This window comes from Miniopterus natalensis, chromosome 2 (assembly GCF_054644295.1).
Source record: "Miniopterus natalensis isolate mMinNat1 chromosome 2, mMinNat1.hap1, whole genome shotgun sequence".
In the NCBI taxonomy this organism is placed as follows: domain Eukaryota; kingdom Metazoa; phylum Chordata; class Mammalia; order Chiroptera; family Miniopteridae; genus Miniopterus; species Miniopterus natalensis.
Window position 1 is genome coordinate 141,849,576 of NC_142082.1, and position 24,173 is coordinate 141,873,748.

Consider the following 24,173-nt stretch of genomic DNA (forward strand, 5'->3'; position numbering starts at 1 on the left):
GAACATATAGTACAACTGGCTCAGAATTAAGAAGAAAGTCTATCCCCAAAATAAAGCAATACTATTTCACTAGAGTTGTAAAGACCAATCTCTGATCTCCACCCCAGTTCTATACAGATGCACATTATTTAGAGGTTTTTGTTTTTTTTAAAATTATTAATGCTATCTGATTTGGATTTTGGAAATGCTAACTTTGAAATACTATTAGATATCCAACTAATATCTCATTATTAATAATGACATTGAGGAGACTGTCAGGGAAAAAGTCTGGGCTACATATAAATTTGGGAGTCATAGCCCTTTAGATAGTCCTTAAAGCCATTAAGACTGGATGAGCTCAATCATGAGAAAAATACGGAGAAGAGGACCAAGAACCAAACCTAGGAACACTAACATTAAGAGGCTGGGATGAAGGGAGAAACCAGCAAATGAAACTGAGAACAAGCCACCAGTGAGGCAGGAGTAATACCAAGTGAGTGAGGCATCCTTGGAAAAGTAGAGAAAACTGTACTGAGGAGAAAAGAATAGTCAACCATGTCAAATGGCGCTAGCAGGTGAAGTAAAACAAGGACTGAAAACAAGCCATTAGATTTAGCAAGGTGAGGCCACTAGCAAGGGCAGGTATAAACATATTCTAGTTAAAAATCTGTAATAGCTGTCTCACTTCACAGTTAAATTAGTTATACATGTAAAGCACTTAGTGCATGGCACTCAGCAAGCACACATTAAATGTTAACTATTAACAACAAACCCTTTAAAACGATGTCAACATAGTAACTACATGCAAGTTTTAAGTTATAATATCTTACAACTACGAAAACAAGTTATTTTCAATTTTTAATAAATATTAAATTTCTCAACACTTGTCCAAATTTGTATTGTTACATCTGACTTCACCTTCATTTAAAAAAATAAAATAATCTAGCCCGGCCGGGCGTCGCTCAGCGGTTGAGCATTGACCTAGGATCCAGGTGATTCCCGGTCAGGGCACATGCCCAGGTTGCGGGCTTGATCCCCAGTCGGGGGTGTGCAGGAGGCGGCCGATCAAAGACTCTCTCATCACTGATGTTTCCATCTCTCTCTCCCCCTCTCCTTTCCTCTCTCTGAAATCAATAAAGATACATTAAAGAAAATAAAAAATAAAAAAATCTAAACAGGCTTCTAGAAAGGACCTAACAAATCAATTCTTTACATTAGTATTACTATCTAGAGAAAGCCTAACCCTAATTATTTAGACTTAGATCTTAAATTTCCAGAGAAGCTTGTTTTACATTCTATAATCTTCAAAAACAAGTTCTAGTGTACAACTACTTATTTATATCTTACATTAAACACATTAAATTTTATTTTTTGAAACAAAAGAACTGGTCACAACCTAATAATAAAGCACTAATAGTAGTAACAAATAATAAAGTAATAATTAAGAAAAATCTGTTGCTTTTATGCTTCCTTAAGTATCGTGGATATACCAATTCTAATCTAAACCTTTAACTGTTTTCACTGTCCCTAAATTTACTCCAAAACCTCCCACTGACCTCAAGTAGGAAAATAATTTCTAAAATTAAGAGATTACTCATAAATAAGATCAAGTATTTCTCTTTAGTGACAGCACTAGCAAATAAGAGTAAAACCTTCATACAAAAACTCAAAAATCCATGCAGCAGCCTCCTTTCATGTAGGAAAACCACATAAAAATGCAGCTCTAGAACTGACAACATTGCCAGACACTATATATTCAGGAGAAAAAATGAGTTTTTCTTCTAGGACAGCTGTTTCTAAAAATGAGATACGTCCAAAGGCATTATGAGACTCACAGGAGCCAGAAGATAAAATGGGAGAAAGAGTGAGAAGAAAAGGAGCCCAGGGTGGCTCTTTCCTTCCTACTGTTGTCAGGGGTTAATATGAAGGAAGGCAGATAAGAACTTTCTTCTTCTATGAGATAAGGTAGGAACTTTCTTACTTTGCTAAGATGAGCACTCCCATTATCACCCTTGCTTCAGAATTCCCGTTTTCATGAAGGACAGATATCTGCGATAAAAAAGGTGCTTCCCCTTAAGAAAGTCATTTCCTTAAGTTCTTAGCAATAATTTCCCCCCAAATTGTCTTCTAGTCTCAGTGGGTAGTATATACATGAAACTACAAATTCTAGAACTTTTCTATTTGCTTCATTTGTTCTATAGCCTAATTTCCATGGCAACTTTATTTTCTTGGTTTATAATATAGTAACTACAGCAACTTAAACGTGTCTGAAGACTCAGGGTATAAAAGTCCCTCAACCACTAAGTCTTGGAATTTCTGTACCGTTTGCACGTGTGGTGGGTGAATTACAGAAGACTGAGCTGTCTGGATGACCCCCTGAACCTGTACTTGCTCTCCAGGAAGAGGTACAATTGTCACTGGCGCAGATCCTCTTAGTGACATCTAAGAACAAATAAAAATTAAATTAACAAAATATATACTGTACCTATGCACATAAGATAGCTGAGTTCTTAACACTGGAAAACATACTTGAGAGCTTATTTAACCACATCTATTAACCGAACATTAGGTATCATCTGTGGACAGCAGACTGCACTAGGGGGTTAAGAGTACAAACTAATTACAACAAGTAGAATAAACAGAATAAGAGCTGTAACATAAGAGGAAAAGTAAAGAGTACTGTACTGTGGGAGCAAAGAAAGGGTGCTACTTCAGCTGGGACTTGAAGGATAAGCAATTCCCTGAAGATAGTATGGTGGAGGGCATTGGAAGGTATTTTGGGCAGAGGAATTGACTGTAAAAACATGGAGGCTTCTTTAGAACCTCATTTTTCTTAGAGCATTTATGTTATTCTGAAGAGATCTGTCTGAAAACTAGTCAAGAGTCAAAAAGTGAGAAATACCAACTTTGGGCAGTGTCTTTAAAGAAAAATAAAATATTTCAAGTAAATAATTGAATCATGAGATGATAATTTATTTCTGGGGAAATCAAATGGAGTTTCATGGAAATATCACAATAAAATGCTAATTCAAGAAAAGCCCACCCATCATCCCTCTAGGCTTTCTCAGATGTCCTCTTTCATGAAGCTTTCTCAGATATTTTCAGTTAACAGAGATCTCTCGCCTTCCACTGGACGACTATGGTTCATACCATTCATCTTGGACTTAAATCACAAAAAACTCAAGTTACTTCTCAGGTCCTGAAAGTCACCTTCCTGACTGCTGCTCTCTTGTTTGCATCAGGTCCCCAAACTGTGCCTTATTCCCTTTCATTACAAGTTCTTTTCCCTTTCCCAACACTGGATTAAATTCCAGTCTATCATTTCCCCAAAATGCCCGTCATTAAACTGTGAATATAAAATTTTATCCAGCTACTGAGAAATGCAGGTTCTCAGCACAAATGACTCCATCCAACCCCTGCACCCAACACATGCAATAAGGACATGACCAAATTCTAGCAAAACTGATCTATTAGCTCAAGACCATATCCCTAGGATGACACCAACCCCCTTAAAATGCATGACTGAGAAAGTTCGATGCTGCCAAAAGAACTTCCTGTTTGTTCTAGCCAAAACCTAGTCAAATAGGTCCCTGATCTCATTTTTCTTAGAGCATTTACTTTAGAAAACTTGCAGTTGTAAATCCTTTCGCTAAAGGCACTCAGTAGGCTCTGTGATGCTGAGAAAATTACTTAACCTCTCAGGACCTCAGTTTCCTCCTTTGTAAATAGAACTAATATTATCTTTTTTTACAGAATTATAGTGAAGATTAAATGAGTAATCAGTTAAAAAACAAAAGGTAAGGCTCAGTTGATTGAGCGTCATCCCATGCACCAAGAAGTCGCCAGTTCAATACCCAGTGAGGGCACATGCCCCAGTTATAGGTTCAATCCCCAGCAGGGGGTGTGCAGGAGGCAGCCAATAGATGTTTCTCTCATGGATGTTTCTCTCTTTCCCTCTCCTTCCTCTCTAAATTCAATAAAAACATATTTCTGAAAAAAGGTAAAGAAAAGGAGCCTACATATATGTCATTTATTTGGATTCTGGTTCACTGTTAAATGTGTGTGTGTGTGTGAAGCACACACACAAGAAATAACAATCAAATTTTAATTACTGATGAATATTTGATATTAAGAAATTAATTTTTTAGGTGTAATAATAGTATTGTGGTTATATTCTTTAAAGGAGTCCTTACACTGAAGAGATACAATATATCAAAATATTGAAGATTGAAATGATATCTAGGATTTGCTTCAATATAAATCTAGTTGGTTGGTGCTGGGGGTGGGGAGGGGGGGGGGGGGACAAGAAGCCATGAGTTAAATAATTGCTGAAACTGGGTGATGGAAACCATGACGGTTTAATTTAATAATATTTTCTTCTTAATATGTTTGAAATTTTCCATAATAAATGCTTTGAAAAGTACCCAGCACAAGAGTGAACACAACATTGGCTCCAGAGCCCAGTGCTCTTTCCAAGACATCTTATCTTTCTTGGTGCCAATCAAGTTTTTCAATTTCTCACTCTGTATGTTCTCAGTTTGTTTCCCACACAGCAAGTGTATTTGTTTTGATTTTTCATTCCAAGGAAAAAGAAAGCAGAGACTATTCTGACATTTGGGATAATGATTGTTAATTCCTACAGTACCAACTGTGTCAAACCCTTAAGCCCAGTGTCTACTCAGTTCTTAATGGATTGGAGCCATTAATTCAAAATACAAATGAAAAATAAAATGAACCAAGTATTTATATCTTTTAGTTTATTTAAGATAAATATAATTTAACTGTAATTTTGTGGTTTTAAGTTTTTCCCTATAGTTAAATCTATGCTGTACTTGCCCAAAAATGTCACTCTTCCTAGGTCTCAAAAGATTCAAATGACACTTGGACAGCCAGGATTTACACATAATAAACACTTAAAACTGACTAAAGAATTTACACTCAACAGCATGCTTTCAGGAGAATCCCAAATCCACATTATCTCCTATACAATTATTTACTTACTAGTTTTCTTTAAAGTATCTCCTTTTATAAACTGAAATGTACTTAAAAAGAAAGCCTTATTTTACTATGATAAAAACCAGTGCCACTTGCCATAATATATGGTTAACTATAAAACATGAAAGGAAAATGTCATTAAGTATTGTATTTAAAATTTTAAAACCAATAATCTAAAAACTCTTACCATGGTTTACACAAAGCCCTGCACAGAATGGCTTCTTCCTACCTCTCCTGCTTCATCTCAAACCATGTTTCCCAAGTTTTGCCCACAGTGGGGAATGACAGTACCTTCTATTTTCATGCTCTTTCCCACCACAAGGTCTTGGCATAAGATATTCCCTCATATGCCTAGAAAGGTCTTCCCTTCCTTCCTGGAAAGTTAACATCTATTCATCCTTCAAATCGCAACTCAAGTATCACTTCCTTAGCAAAGCTGTCCAGTTCCTAACAGGTCAAATTCTCTATTATAGTCTCTCGTACTATCCTATGTATTCTATGTACAATCCTTTGTAGCACTTCTCAGACTCAGCTTCATATCTTGGTGATTATCTGGTCTACGTCTTGTCTCCTCCACTAGACAGCAAGCACCATGAGGGAGAGGAACTTGCCTCTTTTTGCTCCACATTGTATTCCCAGCTAGGGTCTTAACCCAACTGGCACTTTAGATCCTAAATAAAGCACTGTTTAGCGAATTAATGAAATATCTCCCAATCTTGGACATTATAACTTAGTGAAGTTATTCCTATAATTTTTTCTGGGTATATCTTTGACTTTTCTAATTTGAACTTTGTATTTTCTCACTTCAGAACATTTGACTAATTTTCTTATTTCCAGCCAAGCAACAAAAACGAATAAGGAACAGGAGATAATGCCAATCTTCCCAGATTCCTCAGGCCAGCATGACCAGGGAGAAATTTTTCTGCTCTAAGTTTTAGTAGGGCCATTCTCATTGTTGATAACCCATCTTGTTCCAGCCAATTCCCCAACTTTCAAATAAGAGATCTGATGTCTTTGAATTCAACACAACAAAATAGAAATGTTCAGCTATGCATTCATTACCTAAAGAGATCTGGAATATACTAGTAGTGGGGAATGTGTACCACATTTTGAGAAATATGCTCTAGAGAACTAGAGTGGGGGTAGGTTAGATAAGCAAATCTAGGCACTATTATCTTTTGAATATGAGGACTAAGATTCTGGACTAAACAGATAACAAGACTCAATAAATGTCACCTACAGGCTAGGTACCATGCCAGACTTTCAAAACAAACAAACAACCCAGACAACAACCATAGTTACTGCCTTCAGAGCCAATCACAAAGATACCACCAATTAAAGAGTTTTTTAAATATACTGTTTCAGAACACACGTCTTAACATGTGGCATTTATTTGTTCTTAAAAGCATGGCTGAAAAGCAAAATTTCACACCAAACAAATGTATGAGTGTGTATGGGGGGGAGATATGTGTGGCAAAAGTAAAAAAATAAAGTCATCTAGTTTTCTGTCTTCTAGAAAAAAAATGTTGGGAAGACAGAAACAGGGCAAGGGTGTGGGGCAAAAAGGAGTTATGTTTCATCCTTCTGGTTGAGACACAATTCTCTATGGGTGTTTCTGTGAATATTCTGAGCAGAGGCATTGACAGATTTTGTTCTGGACTATCTTTTCAAGGATGTTGGCATGATGAACAGTTTTGGAAGACAAATTAGATCTCCCTTCAAGGCAAAGGGCATATTTGTTTGCTATCCAGAATAATAAAGGTAACGTCTTCCTTGAGGACAAAGGTTGGACAGGTTTGCTAGCAGCTCTCTTTAAATGTTTGGTGTTTCCTAAGCTTGGAGTGCCACTCAGCAATGATGCAAACCACTGCAAGCATCCACCTGAGCCACTCTGCATGGAACTTGGAGGGAAAGGGGAACTGAGCAAACATGAAGCTCCTGCTGTTTGCTGTGCCACAAGTTATAAAGTCCTTTTTCTCTGAACCAGGATACTCATGTCTTCTGACAGCAGCCATGAGAGGCAATCTAGCTTATTAGCTTGCAGGCAGGGTAAAGTCTCAGACCCCTCATATTTCTTGACACTTCTCTGTCCTCTGCTTCACTTATATCCTAAAGACTCTAGATTCTAAATCACCAGGCCAAAATCTGAGCTAGAGCAAGAACAAATAAAGAGTAAACAGAATTGCCTATCAAGGCAGACCTGAATTACTCTCAAGAGAGAGGGGGACCTAAAAGGCCAGGATTTGCTCTAGGTAAAGTGGATCAGGGGCAAAATATGAAGAGATAATGGCTGAAAATGTTATATAAATAATGATAGACACCAATTCATAAGATTTAAGAAACCTGGTAACTCTCATGTGAAATAAAAATTCCACACCTAAACACAACATAATGGAAGCTGTAAAACTAAAGAGAAGACTATAAAAGCAACTGATGGAAAAAAGACTGATTATATTTAAAACAGCAATAGTCTACTGACTTCTCAAAGGCAACAATGAAAAACAGAAGCCAGCAGAATATTTTAAACAGGTTTAAAATATAACCTAGAATACTATTTCCAGTGAAAATACCTTTTATTTATGCTATTTTTTAATTGACTGCTAGGGAGAGAGAGGGAGAGAGAGAGAAATATCAATGATGAGAGAGTCACTGATCAGTTGCCTCCTGCAGGCCCCCTCCAGGGGATCAAGCCCGAAACCGGGAGCATATGCCCTGAGAAGGAATCAAACCCGCCACTTTACAGTGCACGGGACAACGTGCAACCTGTTAAATGAGCCACACATACCAGGGTGAAAATACCTTTTAAAAATGAGGGTGAAATAGGTATTTTGAGCAAACAAAAACACATAAATCACCACCATCAGAAGACTTACGTAAAAGGAAATTCTAAAGCAGTGATTCTCAGCCAGTAATGATGTTGCCCCCACCCCCGTAACTGGCAACATCTGGGGATCTGGGTTGTCACAATGGGGGGATGGGGTGTGGGGTGGTGTGTGTGTGTGTGTGTGTGTGTGTGGGGTGGGGGGGTGTGGCGGTGTGTGCGTGTGTGTGCGCGCGCGCGTGTGCTCCTGACACCTAGTGGCAGAGATCAGAAATGCTGCTAGACATCCCACAATGCAGTCTCCCACAACAAAAAATTAACCAGCCTAAAATGTTTATAATGCTGAGGTTTCCCTAAAACATGTACTTAGGTAAAAGAAATCTCAAATGGAAGCGCAGATATGTAGGAAGGAATGAAGAGCAACAAAAGTGACAAATATGTGGGGGGAAAAGCAATGCTGACTGCATAAAAAATAATTATGTTTTATGAGATTAAAAGGCAAAAAGATAAAATTAAATCCTAATGATAATTTAGGAAGTTCTAAGGTCACTGGATCATCTGAGAGGACAGTAAAAGTATTCGTGAGCTTTAGATTTTACTAAGTAGGCATGCTGCAATTGGCATAATCACTAAAAAAGTAGTAGTCTTGCCCTGGCCGGTGTGGCTCAGTTGGTTGTGCATCATCCCATGCAACAAGAGGTCACCGGTTCAAATTCAGTCAGGGCACATGCCTAGGTTGCAGGCTTAGTCCCCAGTAGGGGGCATGCAGGAGGCAGCTGATCAATGATTCTTTTGTGGATGTTTCTTTCTCTCTCTCCCTTTCCCTCCCTCTCTAAAATCAATAAAAACATATTTTTAAAAAGTAGTTATCTAGTTCATGTACAGTCCAAATTGACAGAAGTGATGGTGGGATAAAAATGATAAGAATAATTTGAATAATAAAATAATTCAAAAGAAGACAAGAAAGGAGAGAACATGCAGGCCAAAAGGCACAAAATAAGATGGTAGGTCTAAACCATTTATGTATCAGTAATTATGTTAAATGTCCATGGACCAAAACCTCTGTTAAAAGTCTAGACCAGTACAGTGAAATACTATTTAGCCATAAAAAGAATGAAATCTTGCAATTTATAATAACATGGATGGATCTTGAGGGCATTATACTAAGTGAAATAAGTCAGAAAAAGACAAATACCGCATTTTGATTATTGGTTGCCAGAGGAGGGGGCTTGGTGGTGAGCAAAATGAGTGAAGGGATTCAATAGGTACAAACTTCCAGTTATAAAATAAATAAACCATGGGGATATAATATACAGTACGGTGACTATAGTTAATAATACTGTATTGCATATTTTAAAGTTGCTAATAAATCTTAGACGTCCTCACCACAAGAAAAAAATATTTTTTAACTAGGTATGGTGACAGACGTTAACTAGAATTATAATGATCATTTCACAATGTATACAAATAATGCTGTACACCTTAAACTAATATAATACATGTCAATTATAACCACCATAAAACAAAACCTCAATGAGATACTGTTACATATCCACCAGAATGGTTATAAGTTAAAGAAACATATCAATTTTGGCACTTAAATGGATCAACAGTGCTCTCATACACTTCTGGTGGTGTAAATCGGTACAAGTTTATAATACTGTTGGCAGTATCTTTTATAACTAAACATGCATACCCTATGACCAAGCAATTCATGTGCAGCCTACATATGTACAAGGATGTTCATTAAGCACAAAATACAATATCTAAAAACGGGGGGAGGGAGTGTAGGAGACTTGATTATGTATGTATTTTAATCTACCTATATACTCTTAAGAAATACAACTAAAACATAAGGACACAAAGTTTGAAAGTCAAAGTGCAGGAAAGAAGATATCATTAAGATACTGCCAAATTAAACCCAAATTAGTATCAAATAAAATTTTAAGATAAAACGCATTTCCAGAAATAAAGACAGACTAAAGGAACAATTCTCCAGGAATATACAATTTTAAAATCTACCTTCATTTAATAACATAGTCTCATTACACACACACACACACACACACACACACACACACACACAGCATAAATTGAAGGACCACTAGGAGAAATAAGTCCTCAATTATAAGGGAAGATTAATACATTTCTCTCAGTGATAGTACAAGCAGACAAAAAGCAATAGAGATACAGATTTAAACAACCCAACCAACAAAGCTGATCTAGTAAAACTTAGTAAATATATGTTGCATAATATGCCTTCTTTTCAAGTGCACACTATACATTAAAAAAATTTACCATACATTCCATGAGCACAGTTGTATTACAAATTAGTTCCTGACATTAATTTTGTGACCAAAATCATACACATTCTTTTACTTTATGAGAAGAGATATCACAGAACTACAAAACTGCTTATCAAGTAAAACAAGTACTCAAAATTATACCATATAGAAAAGTGTACTGAATATGTATGAAAAATTTGATACACAAACTCAATATTTTTTAATGATTTCAGCAATGTTGGAGTCTTAACCTTAAGGACAGAAACTTGCTGTTCCCGGTTCCTCTGAATAGTTAAGTGATACAATATACCAAATTTTCTTCTAAGGTACAATTGTTCTTTTTTTTAAAAGCAGAAGTTTACTGAAGGAGAGACAAAAGCTCCCCCGGCAGCAAGAGGAGTCCTGAACCGGTAGGCCAGGTGCAATTGTTCTTAGTCCTATTACCACAAAAGCCTCTTTTATCAATAGAGAATGCTACTGTGCATACTCACATTACCTTTGAAAAAACACGCACACATGCACTCAAGACCTCTTCAGTTTCCAAAAGCCAGGCATTTTTAGTAACCTCACTAAACACTATCTTTACACATTATAATACTATTTTGCTACTACTACACTTCAGTTGTAGATTAGAACATTCACTCTGTATTTTGGGAAACATTCATCTCTTATTATCGATTGTCGAGACAAGACCTCTCATGTTAAATTCTTCCATATACACTGGTTAATTTAAATTATGGGGGGAAAAATAAATTGTGAACTTTTTTAGTTTATTAGCTCAGTCATATTACTTTATGTAATTTGGGGCTGTAGTCTAACAGTTTTATGGGGCAAGCCCAGAACGATAAAGCACTACAGAAACAGTTATAAGATAATGTGTTAAAATGTACTAAAATGTTTACTATAGAAAAAATTTTATTACAGCATATTTGTAAATCATATTTACTCAGATCCCACTGAAAAAATTAAGACATTCCTTATAAATACATTTTCTCATACTTTCCCAAGTTGAGACATTCCAGTCAACAAAATATCTCATTTCATACTTATCTACAAAATAAGCAGATAATGAAAAAATGTGAGCTGTTCATGATTCTTATATTATTAATCTGCTTTCAAAATGAAAAATGATCTTTTCAAGCACCCATAGAATATTCACCAAGATATCATATCCTAGGTAATAAAACAAACTTTAACAAATTTGAAAGAACTGTAAATATGGGGTATGTTTTCTGACCATAATGGAATCAAACTAGAAATCAATAACATCAGTAACAAACAAATAGAAGCATCTTTAAACACATGGAAACTAAACACACTCCTAATTAACCACTGGTCAAAGAGGAAGTCTCAAAAGAAATATAAAATATACACATAAATGAATGAATATGAAAATAAATCAAAAGTTGTGGGAAGCATCTAAAACAGTGCTGAGAGGATAATTTATAGCACTGAATATTTTCATTAACAAATTTACATCAATAATGTAAATTTCTTCCTTAAGAAACTAGAAAAAGATAAAATAAATCCAAAGTGAGCAGAAGGAAGGGAATAAAAAATATAAGAGCAAAAATAGAAAAATTAAAAACAGGAAAATGGAAAAAAACAGTAAAACAAAAAGCTAGTTCTTTGGGGGGGGGATCATTGATATCTACACACCTCTGGCAATATTGACAAAGAGAAAAAAAGAGAAGACACAAATCACCAACATAAGAAACAGGGAAGCCCTGGCCGGCATGACTCAGTGGTTAGAACGTCAGCCCACACACCGAAGGCTACAGGTTTGATTCCCTGGTCCTGGTCTGGGCAAGTGTGGGAGGCAACCAATCCATGTGTCTCTCACATCAATGTTTCTCTCTCTCCCCCTCTCCCACTCTCTCTGAAAAAGAATGGAAAAAATATCCTCAGGCAAGGATTAAAAAAAAAAAGTTAGTTTAAAATGAATCATGGACTTAAATGTAAAGTATAAAACTTTTAGCAAAAAACGGGGGGAAAAAATCTTTGAAATACAGGACTAGGCAAAGAGTTCTGAGACACCAAAAGCACAGTCCATAAAAGGAAAAACTGATAAATTGGATCTAATAAAAATTTAAAACTTTTGGCTCTGTGAAAGACCCTGTTAAGCAAATAAAGAAAAATTATTCTTCTCCCCCATACCACCCTGTTGGAAACATCCAAATAAATTCACCTAGATTTCTAACTCACTCTATAGGAGGCTCTGCTACTTTCAGAACAATGTCCATTCAAATTCCTTCCAGAAAACTCCAAACTTTGAGACTCATAACAGCAGACTGTTGTGTGATGGTCATGTGATGTTATTTCTTTAAGACTTTAGTACCTTAATCACTCTGTTCTTTCCAATACTGCTCCTGATACAATTTATGGTGATTTCAACGTGCAGCACCCAGTATCCTTCTATGCTCAAGCCTCTGCTGTTGATTCCTGTCCTACGAAGCCATGTGTTCCATCCTCCTCAGATATCCACTCCCACTGTCCTACCTTGTATAGGGTTTCTAAACAGACATTTGGGAAATTCCTCCATGTAGCATCTCTGCCCCTGCTCATTAAATGCCAGTGGGAACCCACCGCCACCCCTACACATTTCTGGACATCTCAGTGGGGGAGCAATACCACTCCAGTTGAGAACCACTTGCTTAAACCTTATCATTATCAATAAATGCAACCCTCCATAATCTCAAATTCAAGTATCCCTTTCTCTGAGTGCCACTTACTTCCAACTTACTACTTCTACTATTTGGACTCACAACAATTCCTGGACTCCAAAGGAACCTATAATCCACTGAGCCTACTATCAAGTCCTCACTTCTTCCTTATACAGCTTAAATTTCATGGTGCAGCACTAAATATCATACACCTCCAATATCCATGTCTTTTCCTGCTTCACAGTAGTTCTTAGATTAAACAACAACCCTGTTAACTCAACTACTCTATGCCTGTAACCTGTATACAAGTACCTGAATCTGACTGGAGAAAAACACATAACTAAACTCAATGGCCTCACTTTATATCCATGATCAGTAACCTCAAGTGGACTTCAATGCTCTCCAGCAATCCTATTACATATCCCTAATTCACTTATGCCTTCTACTGTCCTAGCAGACTATTTCACCTTTTCTCCTTTCTCCCTATCTTCTCAAACCATTTTATTTCACTGAAAAATAAGGACATTATCAAAAGAAAACTTTAGGGTATCTCATCTCGAATCTACCTGCCTAATCTGTATTTACCGTCTTTCTTATTATGATGTGCCTGTGCTCATATAAAATAAAATTTTCTACTTGTAGACTGATTTTCATTTCCTTCCCTCCTCAAGGACATCATCGCAGGATTGCCCTCTCTCCTGTATCATCAAATTTTCCCCTTCTATTTTATCATTCCCACTGGTATACAAACAGGCTGTTACTTCCATCTTAAAAAAATAAAACTTCCACAACCTACAATCCCCTCCAGAAATTTCACTTTTTAGCTCCATTCTGCAGCAAAAATCCTCAGAGGGGTTGTCTATCCATTTTGTGGTCAATGAGTTTGTCTACTCATTTTTTTTAAAAAAATTCTTAAAATTTTTTAAAAATTTATTTTTATTGATTTCAGAGAGAGGAAGGGAGAGGGAGAAATAGAAACACATCAATGATGAGAGAGGCACTGATCGGCTGCCTGCTGCATGCCCCCTACTGGGAATCAAGCATGTGCCCTGACTGGGAATCGAACTGCAATTTCCTGGATCATAGAGGTTGATGCTCAACCACTAAGCCACGACAGCTGGGCTATACTCATTTTCTTTATATTTCTTTTGTGTTTTTTTCTTTCTTGTGTCTACTCATTTTCTCCCCTCTCTTTTTTCATGCTCTCTTGGATCCAACTAGATTTTTATCCCCACTTGCACTGAAATAGCTCTTATCAAGTTTACCAATGAGCTCCATGTTGCCAAAGAGAGTCCATTCTTGTTATTTGTGGTAGTTATGTTCCATAAAGTTACCTTGTAGACTGAACTGACAAATTCTGAACCACTGCTCCCAGGGAAAATACAGGGTTAGCTTCCTATAAACCTCTGGGCACATTTTCATCAACTCGTCAATATAGAACCTTGTTTTTTGTGTGTTTCTCCTTTAAGACACCTTATTTAAATACATACATTGTTAATTTATTAACACTGAACTCATGGTAAACAGCACTACAACTCACGCCTGAATGAAACTTATTTAAACCATGTATTTTCTACATAAGGTATACCACAGCCTTTTTGCACCTAGACAACACTCCAGTGCTGTGCTTAGAGATCATTTTAAACAACAAAATCACCAACAAAAAGCACAAAGATGCAAAAAAACATGGCACTAAGTAGAACAAAAAAAGGAGAATTGTTTATAGAATGAGAGCTAAAATAAGACAGAGCACTGTCTTTTCAACCTCAGCTGGGAAGGTGTGTGTCAAGTGATTCAAATTTTTCACACACTGTGCATCTCCACTAATGACCATAAAAGTGCTGTGAGTATCCACCATTTGGGGGTTACAAATAATTTTACCAAGTCGGAGAATTTGCAAATAAAGAATCCTTGGGATAATTTTTATTCCTCATTTGACCAACCAGCAGCATTGTACACAACTGACCATCACTTCATTCTTAATTTCCAAGATCCCAAATTATCTGATTTTCCTCTTACCTCACTGACCATCCCTACTTAATTTCCCTAAACTCCAAATTTAGAAAGCCCCAGAGTGCAATCCATTGACTTCCTCTGGCTATACTCATCCCCCAGTAATCTCATCTAGTCTCATGACTTACATTACATTTATGTTAAATAGATATTGTCCCACAGCTCTTGAATGCTCTGTTGTTTCTCTCCTTACTTTTTTCCTCTGTTTTAAGTTTGGATAATTTCTGTTGACCTATCTTCAAGTTCACCAATTCTTTCCTTGGCTGTGTCAAGTCTACTAATAAGCCCCCAAACATAATCTATGTCATAATGTTTATTTCTAGCATTTCCATTTGACGTATGGTTTCCATTCCCCTGCTGAAACTTACCATCTGTTCATACACATTGTCCATCTTTTCCACTAGAACCTTTAATATGTTATTATTTTAAATTCATTCTCTGATAGTTCTAACAATTGGGTCAACGTGAGTTTACTATTTTTATTTTTGACAGTGTTTTTTTTTGTTTTTTTTGCTTATTTGTACATTTCATAATTTTTGCATGAGTAGTATTTATGCCCAAGGAACACCTTTTACTAGCTATTAGTCGGGAGGGTAAGAGAGGGTCGGATTGAGTCAATCTATTCAGGAATTGAGCTGGGTTTGGGTTGTCTTGTTATGATTACCTTAAGTGCACTACTAGCTTCAAATTCCTCCAGTGTGACCTACTGCTTAGAGGCTGGTTTGCCAGAGTTTTTCTCCATGTTCTTACTCCTCCCGCAGTTTTAGCCTTCTTCTGTGCACTTGACTCAGAGGCTCTCTCCATGCTCTTGCCCCTCTGCAGAGGTAAACTGCTGTTGATTTACTTGCTAGCAGGGGAAAGGTGCTCTGTTATCCTGACCCAGTCTCAGGCCCTACATTCCTGGGTCTCAGTGGGTGGGGCTTTCTCCCAGTAGTAGGAAAATTAATGGTCTGAATCTAGAACAGTTTCCTGCGCTTCGCCCTCAGGGTTTATGGATTTTTTTCTTTTCACATCTGCCAGCCACAATGTAAAATGGGATTTATTTCCTTCCCCCAGTAGCTTAAAGCTGTTTTCCACAGGGAAAGGGGTCCAGGCAGGCCTGTACCACTTAGCAAGGCTTCCCGTGATCTCCCTTGCTTCTCCCAACCTTTCTCAGGAGCAACTGTTGAAGGTCCTCGGAGAAAAGCCTACAAGTGGGTGTTACCTACCCTTGTGTCTGCAGTTCCCAAGGTTTCTATTATCATGCTAACCTACATTTAAGATTTTAGCAATTCATTAAAAAAACAGCTGAATTCTTCTTTCCCCTACATGACAGCCCTACCTTCTTCCTGTCCTCTGCTACATACAGGTAAGCCATGCCCACACCCCACCTCTGATGGATTGACAGAAGTTACGATTTTGTATATTACAGCTTCTTTTTTGGGGGGTGGGATCAATATTCTTTCTTTCTACGTCCTAAGTGAAAGCCAGAAATCACCCCCATGAGTTTAAATACCACCTATATATCCACAACTCTTAACTTTACATTTCTAGTCTGGACCTCTACCCTGGAATCCAGACCATATATATCCAACTGCCAACTGGACAAATATACTTGTACGGATTAGCAGACAAATTCTAAAGTGGCTCCCATAATCCCTTCCTTCTGGTGTTCATGCCTTTGTGTAATCCTCTATCCTTGAGTGTGGGAGGGACCTGTGACTTCTAACCAACAGAGTAAGGCACAGATGATGGGATGCCATTCCTGTGATCATGCTATGTCTTATGGCAAAAGAAAGCGATATCATTGCCTTGACTATATTATGTGACAAGACTGTGTTTTGCTAGCAGACTCACTCTCACTCTTGTTGGACTTAGAAGCAGGCCACCAGCTTGGGTGCAGAGGGCGTGGAGGGATTGAGCAACAAAGGGAAAAAAAAGGATCAAAGACACGGGGGGAGGTGTGTGTGGAGGTGGGAGAGGGTATGGGGGGATAAATAGTGATGGAAAAAAATAAAATAAATTTTTTTAAAAAAGAAGCAGGCTGCCAAACTGCTTATGGAAAGGGCCACATGGCAGCAAATTGCAAGTGATCTCTAAGAGTTGATGGTGACCAACAGCCAACAAAAAACTGAAACTCTCAGTCCTACAGCTACAACAAAATGAATTCTGCAAACAACCTGAGTGAGCTTAGAAATGGATTGTTCTGTAGTCTAGCCTCCAGATAAGAACCCAGCCCTAGTCACCTTGCTTGTAGCCTGGTGAAACTCTGAAGCAGAGAATCCAGCTAAGACATGCCTGACTCCACAGAAACTGTGAGATAACAAATGTGTGTTTTGCCCGGCCTGACATGGCTCAGTGGTTGAGTGTCAACCTAGGATCCAGGAGATGGTGGTTCGATTCCCGGTCAGGGCATGTGCCCGGGTTCTGGGTTCAATCCGGTCGGAGATGTGCAGGAAGCAGCTGATCCATGATTCTCTCATCATTGATGTCTCTCTCTCTCTCTCGGAGATGTGCAGGTAGCAGCTGATCCACGACACTCTCATCATTTATGTCTCTCTCTCTGTCTCTCTCTCTCTTTCTCTCTCCCCGCCGAAAAAAAGGTATATTAAAAATAAATAAATGTGTGTTTTAAGCCATAAATTTGTGGTAATCTGTTTTGTACCACAGAAAATTAATACAGATAGCATCATAAACTACAAGCCAAACTCCTACTTGCCACATCTCAAAAAAGAAAAACATGCTCCAGTGTTGTCCATCTCAATAAATGGCAATTCCATTCTCAATAAATGGAATTCCATTCCATTCCATTCCATTCCATTCCATTCCATTATTCAAGCCAAGAACCGTAGTGTCAATCTTGACTCCTTTTTTACCTCTAAAACACACATCAAATCCAAAAGCAAACACTGCTGGCTTTACACCCAAATTCTATGGAGACTCTAACTTGATCTCAGTACCACCACTATCACATCGGTCCAAGCCACTACTGTCTCTCATGCACAATTTCTTATAAATGCCTCCTAACTGGTTTTCCTGCTTCTACTTCACAAAGCAGCTAGAGCGATCCTATTAAAATGTTAGATAATGTTTTTACTCAAAACACTCCAAAGGTTCCCCATCTCACCCAGATTAAAAACCAAAAATCTTACAGCGGCATATAAGGTCTATATTATCTGGCACTCTCCCCTTCCACCCCCTCTCTGCTTTCATCTTGTATCACTCCCTCCTTATCCATTCCTCTTCCACGACATTGGCCTCCTTGCTGTTCCTCAAGCACCTGTCAGTCTCAGAGTTTTATAACTGCTGGTCCCTATATGTGAAGAGGTATTTTCACAGATGGGACTTCTCTGACTACCCAAAATAAAAAAGCAAGTCCCACTGTCCCCACCACCAATTCCCTATCCTTCCTACCCTGTTTTGTTAGTCTCCACAGCACATCCTGCCAACTGATATACATTTTATTGCCTGTCTCCCCCAAACCAAAATGTAAGTTCCATGAGAACTGAGAGTTTTGTTCATTGCTGTATCCCCAGCTTAAACTGAATGACTGAATAAATAGTGCTCTATTAGGTACAGTTTCCTTACAGAATTTAGAGTCTAACAGTCAAGTCACAAGAGTATTTTGGATATAAAGTCAGTGACATTATTTTTAAAAATCACTATACAATTATTTACTACCTAGAAATGTACTTATTCTGCCTCGATGTAAATATGCTTCTGAGAAAACTTGGAAATATTCACAGGTAACCAAAATAACCGATATACATAAGTAAGTTAACTGAATTACAACATTTCTGTGAAGGGCTCTAATAACAGAAAGGTAACTGGAAGATTCCATCATTTTTTTCCAGCACCATCAGGAAAAAATACTGTTATACTGCACAGAGAAGGATGCATCAAGCTTGAAAGATTGACCCTTTAGGTCCTTGGTTCTCAAAATTTTTGGTCTTAAGACCCTTTTACACTCTTAATAATTATTAATGACTTCAAAGAACTTTTATTTATGTGGGTTTTTATCTACTAATACTTCATTTAATATAAAAACAGAAATTTAAAAAATATTTAAGTTTATTTAAAAATAACCATAAATCCATTATAAGTTAGCATAAATAACATATTTTCATTAATATAACTAAGTATCCTCCAAAAATTAGTGAGAAAAAGAACACTGCTTTACATTTCTGCAAATCTCCTTAATATTTGAGTTAATAGAAAATGATTGAATTCTCTTACTGCTTCTACATTAAATAAGTTACCATATGTTGTTCTGGTTGAGGAGAGGAGTGTTTTAACAGTTTTTTCATGTAATTGTGGGTATTATTCTTTGATTCTACGTCAAAACGAGTTTATAGTTTCTTAAAGTTTGTTGGCAATGTACAATCTGAACTTTCTGTATTCTGTTAACATTAAAATCCACTGGTCTACCTTACATTCTGAATGGATCTTGTACCCATACATGACTTTGATAAAAATTCTGTAATTACTGGGAAGCTGTCAAGTTCACAATGGTGAATAAAAGTTTTCCAAAATTCTACTTTTTGCTTGGAAGTTCCTATCTTAGCACTGGCAACAAATCCTGTCAAATTGTTTTCCTTGAACTAGGTCAAGTGCATGGATCAGACAATTTTAAATTTAAAAACATCAGTTCTGAAATATGCATGCCTGTTCATTTAAATCCTCTAATGAATATGACTATTTTCCAGTTCAACAAAAATATTTTCTATACATCCACAATAAATCTACTGAACTGAAAATGATTTATCTCCTGAAACTATTAGTCTGTTTCAATTAGTGCAATAAGCCAAATAATTTTTCATTTTCCTTATGCAGCATTAAAATTCATCTGGAAAAAAATCTAAATCATGCACCACATAAAATGAAATCTATTTCTCCAAGTTTTGAAAAGAATATAGGTATTAAAACAACACTAAGTACACTTTGAATAAAAGAAAATAAAACTGAATGATCTTGACAAGATGTTTAAATAAAATCTACCTCTCAAGTATTTCAGTATTTTACAGTTGTTTTTTTTTGCTTGGTTCTTTTTCAAACAACCGATTAATCTGCATATAAAATATTCCTAACTGGCTCAATATGTTGGCTGGTCCTTGCCTTACCTGTTGAGCAATATGAGAAATATGAGCTCCCTGAACTGTTGAACCAGGCTGAGGTGCTGTCTCTGAAGTGTTACTCTTGTGGGAATCTTCCATAATCAACTGTAAGGGAAAAAAAGTCTGTTAAAAGATATTTTCTAATCATTTTCAAGGAACCTGAACATATTTCTTTTCTTAACATGCATGCTTTTTCAGAGGAACAAGACAAAGCTTTTCTATACTATGGGCTGAACTCAATTTAATCTTATGTAGTATGTTTCCACAACTCTGCTCTGGGTATGTAGCAATTTAACTATAAGATCTTAAAATTGGTAAATAAAAAGTGCTACAGAATATGTACAGTATACTGCATAGTTGTGTAAAAATCGATAACTTGGTTGCTTCCACTCAAGAGAATTGGGGTTTGGCTCTCTCTCAGGAGCATGCCTGCGCCTTTACTTCCCCTTTTCTTCCTGCAAGGTGTGTACCTTTGCTTTCTTTTTCCTAAACCCCAAGGACCCTTCTTTAGCCTCTGTAACTTGTTTCCTGAGCCCACACAGCCCAGCTGGCTCACTTATTCCACAGTTCACTTTTTTTCTCATTTTTTGAAAAATATGTTTTCATTATGTTTTTAGAGAGGAAGGGAGAGGGAGAGAGAGAAACATTGATGAAAAATATCATCAATCAGCTGCCTCCTGCACGCCCCCTACTGGGGATCGAGCCCGAAACTTAGGTATGTGCTCTGACAGGGAATTGGACCGTGACCCTAGAAATAGGTTGACGCTCAACCACTAAGCTACACTAGCTTCGCTTTCTTTAAAAATTAACTTTTTATTGAATTTGTTGGGGTGACAATGGTTAATAAAATTATATAGGTTTTAGATATATAATTCTACAACATACAGCTCACTTTTCTAAATAAACTTTCTCTTATTTCAAAAAAAAGGAGAATTGGTAGCTATAATACAGAGGTAGAAAAGACTTTTCCTTGCATATTCTTTTAAATATTTTGAATTTTGATCTTTGTGAACATGTTTAAATTTAATAAATGGCATATATGTAAATCAATTATTGGGATTAAATTTTCAAAAGTTATCCCACTCAAGAAGTATGATAGTCTTCCTATCCATGGACACAGCACTCCTTTCTCTAGACTATGGAACAGTTTCTAATTGCACATGTAGTTTTATATTGAGAATTTATTGAGTAAAAGTTGAACTAACTAAATTTATTTATTTAAATAAATAAACCTATACCTAAGGAGGTTCTAAAAAATCTAGATGATCTAGATGACCTACTGCAGGATATGTAAGCTGGCTAAGAAGGAAAATAAACAGGTTATATGAAATGGACTATGTCAAATGAGGAACCACTTAGAAAAAGACTGGTTAAAAAACTAGGTAGAATTTAAGGGTTTTGTGGTATGTACAAAGTCATAATAAAGAAAAAAAGAGGGCTAGCCAGCAAACATATGAAAGGATGCTTAGTATCACTAATCATTAGGGAAATGCTAAGTGAAAACTTCAATGAGATATCCCCTCACATCCATTAGGATGGCTAATATAAAACAAACAAAAAAGAAAATGTGTTGGCGAAGATATGGAGAAACTGGAACATTTGTGCACTGTAGTGGGAATGTAAAATGATGCAGCTGCTGTGGAAAATAGCATGGTGGTTCCTCAAAAAGTTAAAGGTAGAATTACTATTTGATCCAGTAATCCCACTTCTGGGTATATATCCATTAGTTCTGTGAGCTATCTGTTCATATTATTTGTCCATCCATCTACTAGAACTTAGTGTTTTTATTAGCCTATATTATTTCTTCATATCAATTTTTTTAAAATCCTCAACTGAGGACATGTTTTCATTGACTTTTTTAGAGAGGAAGGGAAAGGGAGAGGGAGCGAGAGAAACATAACATCAATTGGTTGCCTCACGCACATACCCTGACCAGGGATGGAACCTGCAACCTGGACATGGGCCCTGAACAGGAATCAAACCCACAATCCGTTCGGTGTAAGAGACAATGCTCCAACCAAGCCACATTGTCCAGGGCTCTTGATATAAATTTCATTTCTATCATGTTGATACAAAGAGTCTTTCAATATGTCTTAATTATGATTATTAAAAGTTTTTTATGTTTTTACTGATTTTTAGAGAGAGGAGAAGGGAGGGAGGGAGACAGAGAGTGAATCATCAATGTGAGACAGAAACATCTAATGGTTGCTTCCTGCAGATGCCCTGACTGGGGAGTGAATCTGCAACCTGGGCATGTGCCCTGACTGGGAACTGAACCCGCAACCTTTTGGCGTATGGGATGGACGCTCTAACCAACTGAGTCACACTGGCCAGGGCCACTTTAAAACTTTTAATTTTGACAAATTCATCTAGTGTTTTCTTTGTTCTTTCTTCAACTGCTTTTAAGCCTACATAATAGTCCTTTCTTCAGGAAGAGTGCAGTGATTTTTTTCATCTACACTAGTATAAGTGTAATCCTACAAAGTAAACATATAGGCAGCACCAAAGACAGGATTACATATTTTATACATACTATCTCCAGTGAAACAGCTTTTTAAATATTCCATTTCAGAAGACTTAAGTTAGAATATAGAGCAAAGAAGAAAAAAAGATGTAGTATTAAGGCACTGAAAGAAACTATAAAAGATTTTTTAAAACCTTGTTAAATTACTGGAAAAGATACCCTTCTGTTCCACTGTGACTCACTGACCCCCCCCCATCATCATTAAGAAATCCTGTATCTAATGGAAACTAACATGATCAACAAAACAACACACATTTCCTAGTAAAAGCAGCTACAGTCAGCAAGTAACATTTTGAACAATTATTATAACTGTATTTCCTATAGAAAAGAAGGTGACCTATTTTCTATGATTTTAAAAGAGGAATCAGCTTTTTCCCCTCCAAAATGAAAACTGCTGTATAGTTTCATCTCATTATAAACAATCTATGTATTTTTAATGATGTTATCAGAACATAACCTTCATTTGTTCACTTATTTTTATCTATTACTCCTAAAACTGAGGTTAAGATAAACAACCTGTTAAAAACTTGCTCAACACAGAATAATTTTGTGTGTACAAAGGCACTTAGGTAAAGTAGGCCTGGGCAGCAGCTGGAAGTTTAACACGAGACAACCCCAAGTAGCACAGAATCACAAGGAGGGGGGCAGTGAAACTGCTTCAAAAGTGCCATGAATTTTGGGAGCTGAGAAATAGCAGCTGGCTGTGATCTTGCTGATGACATTGTGAAAAGTGTAAGTAAAGGCATGGTACTTTTTTCCTTCTTCCTTTTTTAATAGAACATCATTTATTTGTTGTTCCACTTATTTATGCATTCATTGGTTGCTTCTTGTATGTGCCCTGATGGGAGATGGAACCCACAACTTTGGGATATCAGGGACAACACTCACAACAACTGAGCTACCCGGCCAGGGCAAGGCATGGTACTTTAGGGAAAACTTTCAAAGAAATGAACATTATATGCTAGACACTAGGAGCTTTTTTATATATCTCTTGGATTCCCTAAATTGAGGCTCAAAGAAATTGTCATTTACTGTGGATCTCACAGTAAGATGTGAATGCAAGACCTGAAGCCAAAACTGTTTTAATTCAAGTCCATGTTCTTTTATTCTGCACTACCCCTCTTCCAGGAATACCCTCACATTCCCAACTTATCCACCTGGCAAACTTCTGTTTTCAAGTTACATCTCAAACATTAGTGTCCCTATTGATCCAGGTCCCTTGTTTCTTAATGCTTCCACTATGCCTTGCAGATATTCCTAAGGAGGTTACTTTTAACACTCTGAACTGTGTTTATTGGCATGTCTGTTTCTCTAAGTCTTTTTAAAAAACAATTTAGCCCGGCCGGGCGTGGCTCAGTGGTTAAGCATCAACCTAGGATCCAGGCGATCAGGGTTCGATTCCCGGTCAGGGCACATGCCCAGGTTGCGGGCTCGATCAGTGACTCTCTCATCATTGATGTTTCTCTCTCTCTCTCTCCCTCTCCTTTCCTCTCTCTGAAATCAATAAAAAAAAAATTAAAAAAATAAAAACCAATTTAATTTTTTTCATCACCATTTATCCTCCCTATACCCTCTTCCATCCCCCCCACCCTCCTTCCCTTAGTCTGAAGGAACCTAAGGACAGGGCTTGTATCATGTGAATGTATGTTTTTGTGCCCAGCAAAGGCCCTCACATATATAGTAAATAGTAAACATCAACAAGTACAGTGTAGTATTCTCATATGATGAATGAAGATCTTAATTTTCTCACTTGTAGAGGATGTTGAACTATGATAAGCTTGAAGGTAAGGTGTCTCTTGC

At 37.0% G+C, this 24,173-nt stretch overlaps 1 protein-coding gene across 4 annotated transcripts in view; it reads right to left on the reverse strand.

Moving 5' to 3' along the window:
* Nucleotides 1-24,173, reverse strand: part of ATF1 (activating transcription factor 1) — a 53,713-nt gene that overhangs the window by 27,491 nt on the left and 2,049 nt on the right. Inside the window, exons 2-3 of one of the 4 annotated variants that reach the window (XM_016201277.2) lie at nucleotides 19,856-19,954; nucleotides 2,302-2,421 (exon numbers count right to left, since the gene is read on the reverse strand). In XM_016201277.2, coding sequence (XP_016056763.1) covers nucleotides 2,302-2,421; nucleotides 19,856-19,948 — 213 coding nt within the window. In that variant the 5' untranslated portion in view covers nucleotides 19,949-19,954. Of the gene's footprint in view, nucleotides 1-2,301; nucleotides 3,292-19,855; nucleotides 19,955-24,173 lie in introns of those variants that run through there. The other 3 variants (XR_015714062.1, XM_016201278.2, XM_087814670.1) reach the window with 3 other exon arrangements.